This window comes from Phyllobates terribilis, unplaced genomic scaffold (genome assembly GCF_046119375.1).
Source record: "Phyllobates terribilis strain yellow unplaced genomic scaffold, ASM4611937v1 Scaffold_11__3_contigs__length_659146591, whole genome shotgun sequence".
NCBI classification, from domain to species: domain Eukaryota; kingdom Metazoa; phylum Chordata; class Amphibia; order Anura; family Dendrobatidae; genus Phyllobates; species Phyllobates terribilis.
This window is the reverse complement of record NW_027362771.1, coordinates 533,723,773-533,740,595: the sequence shown is the minus strand read 5'-3', so window position 1 is coordinate 533,740,595 and position 16,823 is coordinate 533,723,773. Positions and strand designations below refer to the sequence as shown.

The 16,823-nt window shown below is 43.0% G+C and overlaps 1 protein-coding gene across 26 annotated transcripts in view; it reads right to left on the bottom strand.

Moving 5' to 3' along the window:
• CAMK2B (calcium/calmodulin dependent protein kinase II beta) overlaps positions 1 to 16,823 on the bottom strand; it is a 167,124-nt gene that overhangs the window by 27,134 nt on the left and 123,167 nt on the right. For 9 of the 26 annotated variants that reach the window (XM_073653781.1, XM_073653783.1, XM_073653780.1 and 6 more), the window contains 9 exons: positions 15,201 to 15,273; positions 14,121 to 14,223; positions 13,182 to 13,265; positions 10,536 to 10,630; positions 10,295 to 10,417; positions 10,074 to 10,157; positions 9,947 to 9,989; positions 7,686 to 7,760; positions 1,478 to 1,515 (listed from right to left, as the gene is read on the bottom strand). In XM_073653781.1, the coding sequence (XP_073509882.1) occupies positions 1,478 to 1,515; positions 7,686 to 7,760; positions 9,947 to 9,989; positions 10,074 to 10,157; positions 10,295 to 10,417; positions 10,536 to 10,630; positions 13,182 to 13,265; positions 14,121 to 14,223; positions 15,201 to 15,273 (718 nt within the window). Of the gene's footprint in view, positions 1 to 1,477; positions 1,519 to 7,685; positions 7,761 to 9,946; positions 9,990 to 10,073; positions 10,158 to 10,294; positions 10,418 to 10,535; positions 10,631 to 13,181; positions 13,266 to 14,120; positions 14,224 to 15,200; positions 15,274 to 16,823 lie in introns of all 26 variants that reach the window. The other 17 variants (XM_073653787.1, XM_073653797.1, XM_073653790.1 and 14 more) reach the window with 4 other exon arrangements.

Here is a 16,823-nt window from a genome sequence, read left to right as displayed (position 1 = left end):
GCGCTGTTGACTAGTCAGTACCAGCCAATTCCAGACACCTGGATCAGCGCCAGTGTCACGGGTTTATCAGAGGTGACAGACAGTCGCCCTCCAGTTGGTTGCAGGAGATCTCTACGTTTGGCATTACAGACATCTTCTTAGATGAGAGGCTGTCTCTGGGACCTAGCGGCTACCTCCCTCTGGTAATTAGCTCCCTGGCCTGGGTGTATATATACCTGGTGTGTCTGAGAGGGAGGTGCCGGCTATATTCATTTCTACTTGTGAAGGCTTAGCAAGAGCAGTACTTCGTCCTCTCTGGAGTTTGAGGCCAAGTTCGTATTTGTCTGGAGTCAACTAAAGCTAAGCATTCTCCCCCTGTTTGTCCTCCCTTGTTGTCTATAGAGTTTAGTGGAGATCGACTTTTGCTCATCTCCTCCCATCCCTACTTTTAGCCATACGCCAGGGAAAGACAGGGCTAGGCACGCGTGCGGCGATTGCTGAAGAAGCATTATAGGAATTGTAGTTGAGACAGGGTGACACTAGACCAGACTAGGAGGTCTCCACTTACCCCTTTCCCTAGTGTCTGGGCATCCCTTTTCCTCTTCCCTCTGTGTTGCACTAAGTCTTTCCCACACCTGGCATGACATTCAGAGACTCAGTGCTGGACTCGGGGACAGTGAGTAAAGAGTGGTTTGTTATTTTATAACAACGAATGAACATTTTATAAAAGGGGACAACCCCTTTAAGATTGAACAGCAAGAGCAACTTTGATAAATCTGGTTTATTTTTACACTGTCCAGTCTAAAAATTAGACAGTATCGATAAACTTGCTCTTAATAGAAGCAACTTTTTTACATACGTAAAACTTGACAAAAAAAATATATTTTATTTTCACACAAAAATATAAGTGTTAAATGTATTATTGCTGCAGCTCCAATAAGTGGGACCATAGAATATGTCTCCTGGGTTTATAGAGTGGTAGTGAGCATGAATGACCACTGCTGTATTCACTTCTATAATACTGATGGTTTCATTGGTGGCACACCCAGTTGATTCACCCAGGGGACTCAGGATCAGTGGCGGTCCCAGTGATCGGTCCTCTAGTGATCATATACTGATCATCAATTTTGTTGATAAATTTTAAATGTAGTTCTGGTTTATAAATGTTGTGTACAGGTAAACCCGCTTGATTGACAGATCAGGGAGAGATAGGATGTGTCCAGTCAAACGACAGTATAAATTGGACTGAGATCGTAACGCAATGCACGGACTGGCCGGCGGCTCCCCAGAGCGTAACAGCTGAAAAGAAATACATAAAGCTGTCACACTCAAGTTGGGAGAGCCACCGGCCAGTCCGTCCATTGCGTTTAGATCTCAGTCCAATTTATACGGTCGTCTGAGCAGCCCCAAATCATGCCAGCGCATGTCTGTAACGTTAACAGAGAAAAGTTCTAGAATGTCTTACAGAGTCGACTATGAGTATACATTTATACATTACCTTTCCAACATCCGTCTTCTTATTCAACAAACTCTTAGCTGCTGCAAAGGGTCCAAGAGAGACAGAGAGAATATGGTCAGCATCAGTAATACGCTCTATGACCCAATACACTTTGCCAAAGAATACGTGCGTTATTCACTAACCAGGAGCTGAGTACTTTATATGGTCTCTTGGCTATATGTCTAGAAATTGTCTACTGTGTGCATTATAGATAATATTTGAGATGTGCAAACTTTCCAAAAATTAATAGGTGCGTGAACGCAAGTATGCAGCTTGCATACATGCCGACTAGATGTGTGCACCTCGCTTAATATAAGTGTATTCAGCAAAGTTGGACACGTCTAGTCGGAATGTGGCCGGAAGTATGCAAATCATATACTTGCCGTCACATGACTGCCACTGCTGGCACCGGAGAATCCTCACAGCGCGCAGTTCGCACAATGTGAGGATTTACAAGTCTGCAGTCACATAGAGTGTTTGCAGACTTGTAGCCTAAGGTTGAACAACCCCTTTAATTCTAGATCCCTTATAAACGGATGACAACTAGGCATGTGAACAGAGCCTAACAGTATCCCATGAAGTTATGTCAGAACTTGTTCTCTTCAAAATCCATGCAAGAGAAGTAGGGCAAAATCAACCCGAAATCTAAAATGTTGTAAATTGTTCTTTAAAAGTTATTTAAGAATTGAATAAAATCATAAAAAGACTAACAAATATATTATATCTGTCTTGTTTGTGTATAATCTCCAAAAAATAGTGAAAGCAGAATGGTAGCACTGGCATTTCTTTCTACACACGTTCACGTCAAATATACAATTCTGACCACTCCCTTCTGTTTCTGCCATACTTACCTAATTTTAGGTATTGGGTGAATAGGAGGACTCAATGTGCTAATTTTTACCTGTAGCTAAGAGCCCTTTTTAAGGCCACTCACCCTCTATACCCGCCTGATTGTATGATTGGATGCAGGGACTCTGAGGATGAAGAATCCCAGCATCAAGCACAAGAAACCTTTTCGAAATGTTGGTTTTCCAGGTCATGTAGGGAGTTTCGACATTGCCTGTGAGACTTGCCAACTTTTCCGGAAGTCTGGGAAGACTCCCTTTTTTTATGCAAGTCTCTCGATTGTTCCAGGTGAGTTGGCAAGTCTAATTTCAGCTGCCTCTTTCTGAGCTTTACAGGGGCAGAGCTATGGGTGTGCGAAGGTAGGAATCCCATGCGGCACTCGATGCCTGAGGGGGTCTCTGTGCCAAATCAGAAGACACCAATATTAAACTTCTTTTGAGGTTCTAGATGATCATCATATACAAATCTGTCCTTGCTCTCCTATTTCTGCAATACCTACCTAATTTTACTACTGGAGAACTACCATTGTGCCATAGATCAGTAGGTTTGTGAATTGTGGCGCTAGGGCACTAGTCAGTGGCGCTAGGAAGGTTTAGTACATGTATTGAAGCACACAATTTTTTTCATGGTATCCTGACTTTGTAATTTATTTTATTTCATAGCAAATAATATTGGCACCATTTCATCTAATGTTAGTAACAAATTTGGAGGGGGCTGCGTTTAGGTCAGCAACTCAAGCCCTGCTTATGCCTCGTGCCCCTGACTGTAGAATCTGCTCTTCTCAGACACCATGTGGGATAAGCAGAATAAACATTTCCGCCATGTGAAAATGAATGCCAGCCATTATAAAACGGGAACCAAAGTACTAGAACTTACCTTGCAAGAAATAGAAAAAGGGACGGAAGAATACACAGGAGAAAGACAGAGGTAGGGATGAGAGCAGAGAGAACGTAAGAGAGGGAGAGAAGGGTAAAGTAGGACGCCAGAAATAGGACAGTGAAACAAGGGGGGAGAAAGAGAGAGAAAAAGATAAATTGTGAAACAGTGAGAAAAAGACAGGGGGAAGAGGAAAAGATACACAGACGTAATATACACAGAGTGGGCACTTTAAATGGCAATTTTGTGCAAAATTCGGGCATCGGCAGGCCAGCAAGACAGGACATCCAACACATGCCCAGCCACTGAGACACCGTCCAAACCACAACACTCATATCCACTGCCCTTTGGTTAAATGCATGTAACCTGCCTTTGGCCACGTTCACACGTTCAGTATTTGGTCAGTATTTTACATCAGTATTTGTAAGCAAAAACCAGGAGTGGGTGATAAATACAGAAGTGGTGACGTGTTTCTATTATACTTTTCCTCTGATTGTTCCACTCCTGGTTTTGGCTTACAAATACTGATGTAAAATACTGACCAGATACTGAACGTGTGAACGTAGTCTTACACTCCTGATAGGCCTGGACATAGTAAACTGCACATGTATGTACACAAGAACTGCATGCAGATGCTAAATCTGCACGGATGTACATGTATGCCTGTTAGTATCGACGGTAACAAAATAAACACAAAATAGTAGATTCACAGCCATATACGGTATAAATATGCTAATAGACATAAGTGGTGGACTATTATACCACAAATATGAATCTAAGGTAGTTCGGTAAGGACAGTGTCCTATGCCGTAAAGGCCCCTATACACAAATTAGATTAATGTCATCCAAACCCGGGACTGGACAACCATCTAGCGAGCTGAATGTGCAGGTGGATGGGGGTCGGAAGAGATAGATAATATGGCTTTTATCTTATTTGTACGGGCACCTTTATATTTTAGAGGAGTTGTCTAATCATAGCCAACCTCCTGTATATGGGAGATGCCATAGCAATTAGGTGCTCATCTGATTTTGCCAGGTGAAACCACAGCCAGACAGACATTTATTTCCCCCAAAAAGACCCTAGTAAAATGGACAGCCCGAATCCATAGGGCAAGATCTGCTGCTTTTTAGTGTCTGCTGTGCAGCTCCTCTCAGGCTTCCCCCTGCCCAGCTCGGCTTGACTGACAGGTCACTCCCTACAGAAAGACCTGACAATCAACGCAAATCAATTGGCAGAATATATACAGTACAGACCAAAAGTTTGGACACACCTTCTCATTTAAAGATTTTTCTGTATTTTCATAACTATGAAAATTGTACCTTCACACTGAGGCATCAAAACTATGAATTAACACATGTGGAATTATATACTTAACAAAAAAGTGTGAAACAACTGAAAATATGTCTTATATTCTAGGTTCTTCAAAGTAGCCACCTTTTGCTTTGATGACTGCTTTGCACACTCTTGGCATTCTCTTGATGAGCTTCAAGAGGTAGTCACCGGAAATGGTTTTCACTTCACAGGTGTGCCCTGTCAGGTTTAATAAGTGGGATTTCTTGCCTTATAAATGGGGTTGGGACCATCAGTTGTGTTGTGCAGAAGTCAGGTGGATACACAGCTGATAGTCCTACTGAATAGACTGTTAGTTGCTTTTTTCTTGCCATAATACAAATTCTAAGTAAAGACAAACGAGTGGCCATCATTACTTTAAGAAATGAAAGTCAGCCAGTGCGAAAAATTGGGAATACTTTGAAAGTGTCCCCAAGTGCAGTTGCAAAAACCATCAAGCGCTACAAAGAAACTGGCTCACATGAGGACCGCCCCAGGAAAGGAAGACCAAGAGTCACCTCTGCTTCTGAGGATAAGTTTATCCGAGTCACCAGATTCAGAAATCGCAGGTTAACAGCAGCTCAGATTAGAGACCAGGTCAATGCCACACAGAGTTCTAGCAGCAGACACATCTCTACAACAACTGTTAAGAGGAGACTTTGTGCAGCAGGTCTTCATGGTAAAATAGCTGCTAGGAAACCACTGCTAAGGACAGGCAACAAGCAGAAGAGACTTGTTTGGGCTAAAGAACACAAGGAATGGACATTAGACCAGTGGAAATCTGTGCTTTGGTCTGATGAGTCCAAATTTGAGATCTTTGGTTCCAACCACCGTGTCTTTGTGCGACGCAGAAAAGGTGAACGGATGGACTCTACATGCCTGGTTCCCACCGTGAAGCATAGAGGAGGAGGTGTGATGGTGTGGGGGTGCTTTGCTGGTGACACTGTTGGGGATTTATTCAAAATTGAAGACATACTGAACCAGCATGGCTACCACAGCATCTTGCAGCCGCATGCTATTCCATCCGGTTTGCATTTAGTTGGACCATCATTTATTTTTCAACAGGACAATGACCCCAAACACACCTCCAGGCTGTGTAAGGGCTATTTGTCCAAGAAGGAGAGTGATGGGGTGCTACGCCAGATGACCTGGCCTCCACAGTCACCAGACCTGAACCCAATCGAGATGGTTTGGGGTGAGCTGGACCGCAGAGTGAAGACAAAAGGGCCAACAAGTGCTAAGCATCTCTGGGAACTCCTTCAAGATTGTTGGAAAACCATTTCCGGTAACTACCTTATGAAGCTCATCAAGAGAATGCCAAGAGTGTGCAAAGCAGTCATCAAAGCAAAAGGTGGCTACTTTGAAGAACCTAGAATATAAGACATATTTTCAGTTGTTTCACACTTTTTTGTTAAGTATATAATTCCACATGTGTTAATTCATAGTTTTGATGCCTTCAGTGTGAATGTACAATTTTAATAGTCATGAAAATACAGAAAAATCTTTAAATGAGAAGGTGTGTCCAAACTTTTGGTCTGTACTGTATATTTTTATGGCTGTATTTTAAATGTTATGAATAGTAATCAATATACTGTGATTTCCAACAATCTCCGGCAATTGCCTGAGTGTTTGTATATTTTATACCCTTTATGAATATAGGCGTTCAGGGCATAAATTTGGGTGGTTCATACATAATAGAAAATTGCAGAATTTATAGCTGCATAATGAGGACTCATTCAGACGTAAGCTTTTTTTACATACAAGAAATTTGGACTGCATTTCATCAGAGTTTCATCCACTTTTTAATCAGTTTGGTCCAAGTTTCATCAGTTTTTCTCGTAAAGGAAAAAAATAAAGGGTTTCTCTACTTTCTCCTATATAACAGTATGCCAAAAACGGATAGCACTCAGATGACATCCGAGTGTTTTCAGATTTTGACTTGGATTGCCAAGTTTGATCCGACACTTGGATCAATATCGGACATGTCTGCGTGATTTTGCACTTGTGGTCCGCGAAAAATCCCGGACATGTGAACAGCCCCATAGACTGTCATAGGTACAAGTGATATCTGTGAGAGCTGTCACAACCTGCGAGATTTGGCAGGCCTGATGACACTGACCCCTTCCTCACCCTAATAATAGTTTTATGCACTGTGTCACTCATATACAACATATACACACATGCACAATACATGTAAAGAGCACAGTGAGCTTGTTATATCATGAGTGCCATGTACACTGTCGGACTGCGGCTGTAAGTAACTCCTCAGCACGTGCCATGCACAGGACATGCCCAAGCACCCAGCATGCGTCATGGTACATGTACATACACACTACATGCAGCATCTCCAGGGGTCACCCAGATAGGAGCCCACATATACTGCCTACATAGCCTAAACACGGCACAGACAAACACTGGGACAAAGTAGGAGAAATGTATACAAAGTCAGGGCCGGCTATACATGGCAAACATGGGCTGGCTAAAAATGTACAAACTGATTCTTGAATCGTAAATTGCAAAAATAATGAATGGATTTGATCATTTTTGCATTCACATGAATACCTACTTTACTATTCTCAGGTGTAATCTTTTACTAGATCTTGGTCTCTAATTCTGGGTTCACACACTGCGCATTTGGTTCGGATATTACACACGGATTTTCCTGCACATAAAATCCGCAGCGTCCTAAAGTGCCAGCGAATTAGATGAGTTTTAATTTAATCTCATCTACTTGTTTTGATTTTTTTTTTTACTGGGAATTCTGAAGGTAAGTTGACTTTTGTGGCATTTTCTATTGAGTAAATGATCCTTTTTAGTGCAGAATTTATTTATTTTTTTCGATAAGGACCCTAAATTCTAAGGTGAATATTGCTGGCCTGGCACCTTATATGTGTGTCTCCTTAAAACTATCGAATCAGTGAGGAAAATATGTACGGATTTTTGATGTAGAAACACTGCGGATTTCAGTTTTGTAAAATCCGCGCCATATAGCAATGTGCAAACCCAGCCTTAATGTGCGTCTTCCATCTAAGTCTCTTTGTAATGACCCAATCAAGCAGGCAGCTAGGAGAAAAGCAGCCACATGCAGTCACTTCTCAGGGGGGAAAGAAGGGGCAGGTGTGGGGGATAAGGGCATGTGCCATAAGACACTACTACCTTGTTCCACCAACCCCAGGGCTGTACTAGTGGCAGCGGTGGTGATTGTGGCAGGAGCTGTGGTCTGTCTGCCCACTGCGAGGATGACAGAGATCAGAGAAAAAGAGGACGGGGCAGGATTGTTGAGAATGGAGAATAGAGAGCAGTACAGGGACAGGTTACCAGAAGGCCATTGTGGTAAACAGGCGAAAGGGAAAGTCAGACACCACATGAAGTAATGGGGCAGGAAGGATGGTAGAGGAAGGAGTGTGCAACACATGAGTACAGACATTCAAGAGAAGAGAACCAAAAAGGAGAGGTGAGGAGTGTGCAACACATGAGTACAGACACCCAAGAGAACAGAACCACCAAGGAGAGATAAGGAGTGTGCAACACATGAGTACAGACACCCAAGAGAAGAGGACCACCAAGGAGAGGTGAGGAGTATGCAACACATGAGTACAGACACCCAAGAGAAGAGGACCACCAAGGAGAGGTGAGGAATGTGAAACACATGAGTTACAGACACCCAAGAAAAGAGGACCACCAAGGAGAGGTGAGGAGTGCGCAACACATGAGTACAGACACCCAAGAGAAGAGGACCACAAAGGAGAGGTGAGGAGTGTGCAACACATGAGTACAGCCATCCAAGAGAAGAGAACCACCAAGGAGAGGTGAGGAGTGTGCAACACATGAGTACAGACACCCAAGAGAAGAGGACCACCAAGGAGAGGTGAGGAGTGTGCAACACATGAGTACAGCCATCCAAGAGAAGAGAACCACCAAGGAGAGGTGAGGAGTGTGCAACACATGAGTACAGACACCCAAGAGAAGAGGACCACCAAGGAGAGGTGAGGAGTATGCAACACATGAGTACAGACACCCAAGAGAAGAGGACCACCAAGGAGAGGTGAGGAGTATGCAACACATGAGTACAGACACCCAAGAGAAGAGGACCACCAGGGAGAGGTGAGGAATGTGAAACACATGAGTTACAGACACCCAAGAAAAGAGGACCACCAAGGAGAGGTGAGGAGTGTGCAACACATGAGTACAGACACCCAAGAGAAGAGGACCACAAAGGAGATGTGAGGAGTGTGCAACACATGAGTACAGCCACCCAAGAGAAGAGAACCACCAAGGAGAGGTGAGGAGTGTGCAACACATGAGTACAGACACCCAAGAGAAGAGGACCACCAAGGAGAGGTGAGGAGTGTGGGTATGTGGAAATGTGGGATAGTGAGGAGAGGGAGGAAGAGGAGAGATGAAGTAAGTAGAGTAAGGCAGAATGAAAATAAAAAAAGAGTACAGCAGAGAGATCAGCACATTATGTCCAGTTAGAGATGAGCAATTCGATTAGTGCTGCCCTGGACCTGCGTCCAGTCCAGTCCTCCGTGGCAGCCGGTCTTCACTTCTTCTCTGTATCCTCGGCCCAGCATCATGGGAGCTTCTGGTGCTTAGTAGGGCTTGCAACATCATGACTAGTAAGTGCCTGAGGAGTGCCAGAAGCTGAGCTGGGGCTGTTGTGGATGACCGAACTGGATGCTGGACCGGGCAGCGCGTATTGAATTGCTCCAGCAATACCATCAGTGCATGGTAATTTCCAGATTGGGCTCTGCACTGTACAGCAAGGGTTATATCAGGATGGGCCCCTATAGTACTGGTTATATAAGAATGGGCCCCTATATTACTGGCTATATCAGGGTGGGCTCATATAGCTCTGGTTATATCAAGATGGGCTCATATAGCACTGGTTGTATCAGGATTGGCTCATATAGTACTGGTTGTATCAGAATGGGATAATATAGCTCTGGTTATATCATAATGGGCCCCTATAGTACTGGTTATATCATAATGGGCCCCTATAGTACTGGTTATATCACAATGGGCTCTGCAGTATATAGCACTGGTTATATCAAAATGGGCTCTGCAGTATATAGCACTGGTTATATCATAATGGGCTCTGCAGTATATAGCACTGGTTATATCAAAATGGGCTCTGCAGTATATAGCACTGGTTATATCACAATGGGCTCTGCAGTATATAGCACTGGTTATATCACAATGGGCTCTGCAGTATATAGCACTGGTTATATCACAATGGGCTCTGCAGTATATAGCAGGGTATAGCATAGCATTAACATGTTATCTGCAGAGCATTGCACTGGGTATACCAGAGAAGGATCCTCAGTAATGGGGGCATTACATTGGCCTCCAATCCATATTAATATTAATTCTATGGCACAAATACCGCTTCTTTGTCTCAGTGAGCAATCGCTTACCAGAAAAGTTCCTTGTTGCCAGCATGGTGGTTAGGATAGCCCCCTACGGATGTACATAATGAGCATTAATGTCGTGTCTTTGAAGACACAGGAGCCTACAATCCTGTGTAATGGAGTTGATTCTCACCTTCAGCTTTCGGCGGGCATTGAACTTCTTGAGACACTCCACAGTCTCTTGTCTGTGCATCATTGAGGCCACGGTTGAGCGTTGCTATGTAGAGGGAAATTAAGCCAGAATCAAAAGATATCCCTGCATGACTTTGCTAAAAAAGTTACACTAGAATATAATATCCATAAATATAGTCCTATAGTCCTAGCAGAAAGTCAGCACAAGCCGGCATTACTTACACAGACCCATGGGTGTTTGAGAGCTTCGTGTGCGGTTATACGCTTGGCAGGGTTAATGGTCAACATCTGGTTAATGAGATTCTTCGCCTCGGGGGTCACCGTGTCCCACTCTGGAGAAGGGAACTGGAGGGAGAGATGTAGAAGGCCTGACTACATGTTCTCACATAATATAGCCTTACGTCTCTTCCGGTAACCCTACAGATTATTGCACAAGATACACGAGGACGGGTTGTCCACTCACATCGTAAGCTCCAGCTTTAATTTGCTGGTAGAGTTTGTGCTGATCTTCATCCCAAAATGGAGGATATCCAACCAAAAGAATATACAGGATGACACCTGTTCAGAGATTTAAAAAATATATACATAGTATTATCCAGAGCTCTTCTAATTTAATAAAGCTAATGTTTCCATCACATAGTCAGATCCAGTCTGAGGGGCCAGGAGAGGAACGAAATGGTCAATTCAGGGGTATTCTTGGTTTATGTCGGGTACAGCTGGATCAATCTATCATTACTGCCATTCAAGGAGAGGTTATGATATTTAGCCATGGACTTCTATAGCTCCTTCCTTGAATTTGCCCCTATCCCACATCCTCACAGCCTCTATCCCTATCCCTTGCTCTCCATTTGCTTTGCCAATGCTAATGTGTAATTGGTTGTGGCAACAGATGAGAGATAGATATATAGATATACAGCTCTGGCAAAAATTAAGAGACCATTGAACAATTTTCTATTGGAAAGCATGGAAAGACTGGTGGAAAGCAGCCAAGACGCATGAAAGCTGTGATTAAAAGTCATGGCTAGCCCACCAAATATTGATTTCTGAGCTCTTCCTGAGTTAAAACATGAGTAATTTGAGGTCTGAAAGCACTGTTTCTTTTTTAGTATTCTGACGCTTTATCATTTGCGGCAAATAAATACAAAATTTTTAGTTTTGAATTTCAGAGACAAGTTGTCAGTAGTTTATAGACTAAAACACCAATGTATATTTTACTCAAAAATTATAGACCTATAAAAAGGAAAATCAGAGAAAATGAAAAATTTGCAGTGGTCTCTTAATTTTTGCCTGAACTGTAGATATATGGATAGATAGATAGATTAATTGATAGATAGATAAATAGATATGGATAGATAGCTATATGGATAAATATAGATATATAGATAATAGGTCTGGATAAATAATAGATATGGATAGTTAGGTAGATAGATACAAAAAAGAAAAAATAGGTGCAGAACCAGCAAAGATTCTTTGGCACAAGGTAAAGACCAGTTCTCCAAATAAAGTAAAAAAATAGAAGCAGCACTCCAATGTAATAAATAAAATGAAGAGTAATTTTTAATGGCCCATAAAGGCAATGTTCCAGCTCCATGTGAGGACCTTTCTCAAGCTTAGACCGAAACATTGCCGTTAAAAAAATACTCTTCCTTTGATTTATTACATTAGAGTACTGATTCTATTTTTCTTTAGATAGATAGATAGAGATTGAGAAAGGTTTAGACTGAACTGAGACATCGCCACATGATCCAATTAAGTCCTATAATTGCACATTATTTTTGCAGTGCTGCCTCCATTTTTCCTGTTTTTTAAATAGACATAAAGGTAAATTTAGCTGAATACTTGGTTTACACATCGTACAAGTGGATCTTGAGTATCAGTGCATTTTAACATTTATATAGAGTGATAGATAGATAGATAGATAATGATAGATAGATAGATAGATAGATAGAAATGATAGATAGATAGAAATGATAGATAGATAGATAGATAGATAGATAGATAGATAGATAGATAGATAGATAGATAGATAGATATGTAAGGGGGAAGACCGGGGTGTAAGGACTTTCAAAACAAGGGATCCGGAACTGCCGGGGCCGTGCCTCTTGTTGCAGGGGGAAGACAGACTGCGAGACAGGAGTCAGGTGACTGGGAAGCTGGGGGTGTGTCCAGAGAGATAGCGGAGGAGTCAGGTGACCGGGGAGCTGAGCTCGTGTTTAGGAAGAGGGTGGAAAAGGAGTTTTTGCGCGGGAAAAGCGGCAGTGGACAGTGGGAGTCAAGCCCGACTACAGGGAGAAGAGACGCAGGATCCCTGGAGCCGAGCAAGTGAGGTGCACTGTTATGGACTAGGGGCTCAGCGGGTCAAACCGGAGACCGCCCGCTGCCGCCAGAAGACGGAGCATTGTTTAGGCGGGGAAGCCAGAAGAAAGCAGCACTGGCATCAGCCGGCAACTGCCATGTGAGGAGCAAGAGTCAGCTAAGTGAAAAAACTGCCGATTACAACCGGGTCGACTCTGCTACATCTAGCCCAACTGTGGATTGTCAGTTATAGCATATTACCTGCTACTTCCCTTGTTGTCCCCATATATTCCCTGTTACTCCCTGTGTGGAGATTGACCCTGTTACAGTAAATCCCCCTTGTTATTTAACCCTGTACTGGCTGCTTTGTGTTTCTGTGTCACTGCATCTAAAGTACCTGTGTTACAGATAGATAGATAGATAGATAGATAGATAGATAGATAGATAGATAGATAGATACAGAAATCACATTATATATATTGATAAGTGTAACGGAGAGATGTAGCAAATAGAAAGATAAACAGAATCATAATAGATAGATATAGCCAGATCCAACCATCCAGCCTGTGGGGTCAAGAAATAGACATAATGGCCCATTAAGCTGAATACTTGGTTTACATTTTGTGCAACCAAATCTGGCATATCCATGCTTTTCAATGATAGATAGATAGATAGATAGATAGATAGATAGATAGATAGACACAGCACTTTTAGTGAACCAAACACATGTTGAATTCTAAATGACACCCGGCGTTCGCTCCATATGGCTTACTGAATTATAATGTCACAGTCATTGCAACGTGTGTCTGCTTACCACATGCCCAAATATCCACTGGTTTTCCATATGCCTCTTTTCGGAGCACCTCCGGGGAAAGGTACCCTGGGGTTCCAGCAAAGCCTGGCACAGAGAGAACATAATGAGAGCCAGCCCCTACCTCCAGCTGCCAGCAATTTATACAGAGAGCTGCGTGCCAGGGGACTTGGTCGCATATTCGCTTATGATAACTCCTGTATTGAAGATATTTTTTTTTTGTTTCAGAGACACAAACACAAACAGCCTGATTTTAACTAAATAACTTTGAACAGATGAAGGATTAAGGTGGATTAAAAGGACTAGTCAATCATTCGATTAATGCCACAGGCAAGAAGCACCAAGTGTACCTGACTAATCCACGAGTTTGTGAACAGGCTTCAGACCTGAATGGTATCACGCACCATCATTATTGTACTAATGTAATGTACTTCTTGCACACGGGCCCCAAGCTGTCAGTGTCGGCCCCTGGTCAGCGGGCTTATACATGTGTATATGTGCTGGCAGACACAGGCAGAAGAGGGCCTCTGTGCAAGCATATGTATATAGGGGCCCTTTGCAGTCCAATAGCTCATGAGAATTCACAATTCCACCTGTTTTGGAGGTAGAATTGGGCTCCCTTACCTCTTGAGCCCCTGTGTGGCTGTACAGGTTGCACAAATGGCATGCCCGCCCCTGATGTAACCCCTGCCCTCAGCCCCAGCCTGGAACCATCCTCAAAACAGCCAAACATGCCCACCTTTGGACGAGGTTACTACAGACCTCGTTTCTTTGCAGTCCAGTTACTGCAATTGTCTCTGCAAAATTGTGATGCTTAGCAAGTTGTCCATATATGATGATAGCTTAACATTAGTAGCCTACCCCAATGTGTCATTGTTCACCTACCTCTAGAACCAGAAAATAGATATACTGTAGTTATTCCCATGCAGAAGCAGAACTTACCAAACCAGGCCTGCTGCTCTCCTTGAACTTCTATGGCCAGGCCAAAGTCCGCCAGCTTGACTGCAGCTCCTTTGCATTTGCTAGCAAGGAGAAGGTTTTCTGGCTGTTGTTAACAGAGATATGGTTAGAGGCAATGACAAGCCAGGACTTTTCATAGTTGTCAGGTACAATCACTCAGGGTGGATTTAGGTGCCCTCAGTAAAGGTAACCAGACTTAAAGCCAAACCAAGGATGTTTGATAACAATTATATTGGACAACTTTACGCTGCCTTGAAACCTTCCCGTAAGTAGGTCTGGTCACCTTCTCTTCATTTCATTGCATGGTCTCCATCTCTGCTACCTAATGTCCCACAGGAGAACACCAAAACTAGTATCTGGTAATGGTCCGCCTGTGTTGGTTCCATTCAATGAGTAGGAGATTGTATAATGATATCAAACAATTGGGCCACCTGCTTGGCAAACGCCCATTGAACGTGGTCAACGCAATCCATTAGAATGCATTCGTTTGGATAATTTAGAGAAACTATAGATAGGAGTGAAAAATGACCTAACTTTAAGATCACACATTCTCTTGCTCATTGATGTTTTTCAGGCACGGTTGCATTTGCCCACCACAACTAGAAGAAATGACTCTTGGTTGGGAACCTCTATTCTAGCTGGTTGGACAGGTAGCATCAGAGAGATGGTGAGCATACTGTTGCCGAGTAGGGGAAGATTAGAAAGGATGGAGAACATTGGGATAATGATGGTGTGAATACAGATTGATTCTTTATTCTTTAGGTACAAAACGTGGATAAGTTGAAGTTTGGCACTAAATCACACATAGAAACATAAAATAGATAACATATTCCACAGCATGCCATGCATCCCTGCCCCTAAAGAGGTCGGTTCCCAGCCCCATCCTCCACATGCTATGATAACCACAACGGTACCACCATCCACAGTGCAAGCCAGATACAACTCGCCACCAGCATGCAAGGGACACTCCCAGGACAGGCGTTAAATTGGAAGGAGAGATGGGCGATGTCCAGCCTGACATGCATATGCTAAAGAAGATGGCACGGGGGATACAAAACTCACCTTCAGGTCCCTGTGGACAACCCCCATTTGGTGACAGTGGAGGACTGCTTCAAGAATCTGCTGGATGCAATGACTGCGTGCAAACAGCAGGGGGGGGCGTTAGTAAGGTCTGTGTGCTCCCTGCGAGCTGATGGAGGAGGGGAGGGGGGCAGGAGGGGAGGGAAGGGATGCCTGCCAACCAAAATCAACCATTGCACAGGAAGGGGTAAAACCCTTATGTTGCGATTTGTGATTCCTCCCTGATTTTATTAAAGAATCCACTTGTGATCTGATACTAAAACGCAATATGCTGGTCATGTTCATTCTGACTCTTAGATGTAGGTCTCACATGCACTGAATAAAGGACACTAAACTAAGTAAAAAATATTTTTTTAAAGAAGAAAATATTGTCCCATTCCCTATCCTACAGCGTATAAAGAGGGACTTGCTCTATGGAGCCAAACAAAGGATTGGAGTTTTACTTCCATTTGGATTCACGCACCAATTTTGCTAGCAGCATACGCAGAACAGAGGGGGCTTCAAAGAAAAAACTGGAAGGGACCCAATTACTGTGCTCAGGACAGAAAGCCTAGGTATTTATTTCTCCATTAATGCCCAGTCCATGTCCATTGGGCCAAATTCTCCACCCCCTGTGAAGTGTGTCCTGCACAGAATTAAGGGAATTCTATCAACCATACTCTCGTCAAGACTCCCATAACAGATTCATGGTTTTAGTTAAGAAAAGGTGTAGGTCCAGTCTTGCCCCAGTTACATACACATTCGAGGTCTATAAGGCAATATTCACACGTTGTGTTTTTACTGCGTTTTTTTCCGCAGGCAAAATCCTGCTCTCTCGGCAGTAAGGAAGCTGCTTACAAAAAGCGGGTTTTCCTGAGTTTTTGCTGCATAAGATTTTTCTCTTGTGCATGCTGATAAAGTTTAGTGCCCCCCCCCCAAAAAAAAAAACATAATGCAACTTCCTGCGTTTTCTGCACCAAAAATGCAACAAAACCTGATGCCTGCGATTTTTGTTGCGTTTTTGCCCTTACTCATTGGTTGAAAAAATGCTGCAAAAAACGCTGAAAGGAGCGACATGCTGCAGTTTGCAAAAACGCAGCAGTTTTCCAAATCAGTCAGGAACGAATGTGTGCGCATGAGATTTCTGAAATATCATAGCTTTCGCTGGTACTGTAAAATGCAGCTTAAAATTTGCATTAAAAAAAACACAGCAAAAAAAATGCATCAAAAACGCAACATGTGAACATCGCCTTACCCTGACACTTTGCAACAGGAGCACAGTAAGCATGAGAAAATTTAGATATAAAATAACAAACAAGGCTCACTCTTCAGAGTTATGGCAAACAAGGATCTGAGGAAAGGGATGACTTAGCGGGTGAAGATTTTTTTTTTAGCAGCCCGTAAATAAAAGGGAAGATGCCCTGGTGACACGACCGTATTTTTGGTCTGAGTGCGATCCTTTAAAAAAAACAAAACAATGTTATATAATGGGGCCGTGCAAATGAACGATTTTTTTCACTGACTCAATCTGCGTGTGAAAAAAATTGTAGCATGCACGATGTTCTTCCATACATCAGATGAGATTCAACCATTCAAGTTTGTAGGTATGAGAAAAAAAATCGGATC